This window comes from Opisthorchis viverrini (assembly GCF_000715545.1).
Source record: "Opisthorchis viverrini unplaced genomic scaffold opera_v5_5411, whole genome shotgun sequence".
In the NCBI taxonomy this organism is placed as follows: domain Eukaryota; kingdom Metazoa; phylum Platyhelminthes; class Trematoda; order Opisthorchiida; family Opisthorchiidae; genus Opisthorchis; species Opisthorchis viverrini.
In genome coordinates, this window is record NW_008758348.1 from 1 (window position 1) to 814 (window position 814).

Below are 814 nucleotides of genomic sequence, written 5' to 3' on the forward strand. Positions count from 1 at the left end.
GATTTCGAATGCGTTGAGTTCCACAGGTACAAAATAGTCCAGTCGTGGCAACTTTCACGCATATCTACGGCTGCGTATGGTCTACCTTTGTGACCTAATTTTTGTATTGCATTCAGCTTACTGCTTGTGTGTATCGTCAGTTGTTGGACCTGTGTTATCCACACACTCTCAATTCACTGAGCTAAAATTCCTGCTCCAGGCTACGTGTGATGATGAGCTTCACTCACGTTCCTCAAAAATCCACTCCTGGTTATTCCCAGTCTTATAAGGTCGTCTTTATCTCGTTACAGCGCCCTGTTTGCTCCACCTAAGGACTAATAACTGCTCAATCATGCCACTGTGCGGAGGTGTTGGTGATGCAAGAACGCCTACGCCAGAGGAGAAGCAAAAGCTAGAAAGTGTGGTAAGTTCTCCATTTACCTCTATCCGTTTTTCTTCCAAAGCTTCACCAATCGTTACACACACATCTTGGCTCGAAACCAGATAGTTTGGAAGTTGTTCAGGTGGCTACCCAAGTCGTATCGGGGACGAATTACTTTGCCAAGGTATGTTTTGTCATCCTAGCGTTGGTTCATTTTTCGCACAGGTTAAGTTGAATGGCGACAACTACGTTCACGCACGTATCTACGAGAAACTACCCTGTCATGGAGGCACCACCGAACTGCACTCGATTCAGAAGGATAAAACACACGCGGACCCGTTGGGCTATTTTTGATTGAGTAATCTAGTCATCATATGTGTCCTTTTCCCCACACCTTTTTTGAAAGTATTTTGGAAGGACATTCCTCCTCTTTGTCGCCATGTTTGTTTTTTT

General features: G+C 44.7%; 1 protein-coding gene across 1 annotated transcript; it reads left to right on the forward strand.

Annotated features, from left to right (window-relative positions):
- Positions 1–331: 331 nt before the first annotated feature.
- T265_12306 (hypothetical protein) lies at positions 332–715 on the forward strand (the record flags this gene model as incomplete). Its single annotated transcript, XM_009179660.1, has 3 exons — positions 332–403; positions 444–545; positions 587–715. The coding sequence occupies 3 exons, from the start codon at positions 332–334 to the stop codon at positions 713–715; spliced, it is 303 nt and encodes a 100-aa protein (XP_009177924.1).
- Between the last annotated feature and the right edge of the window lie 99 nt (positions 716–814).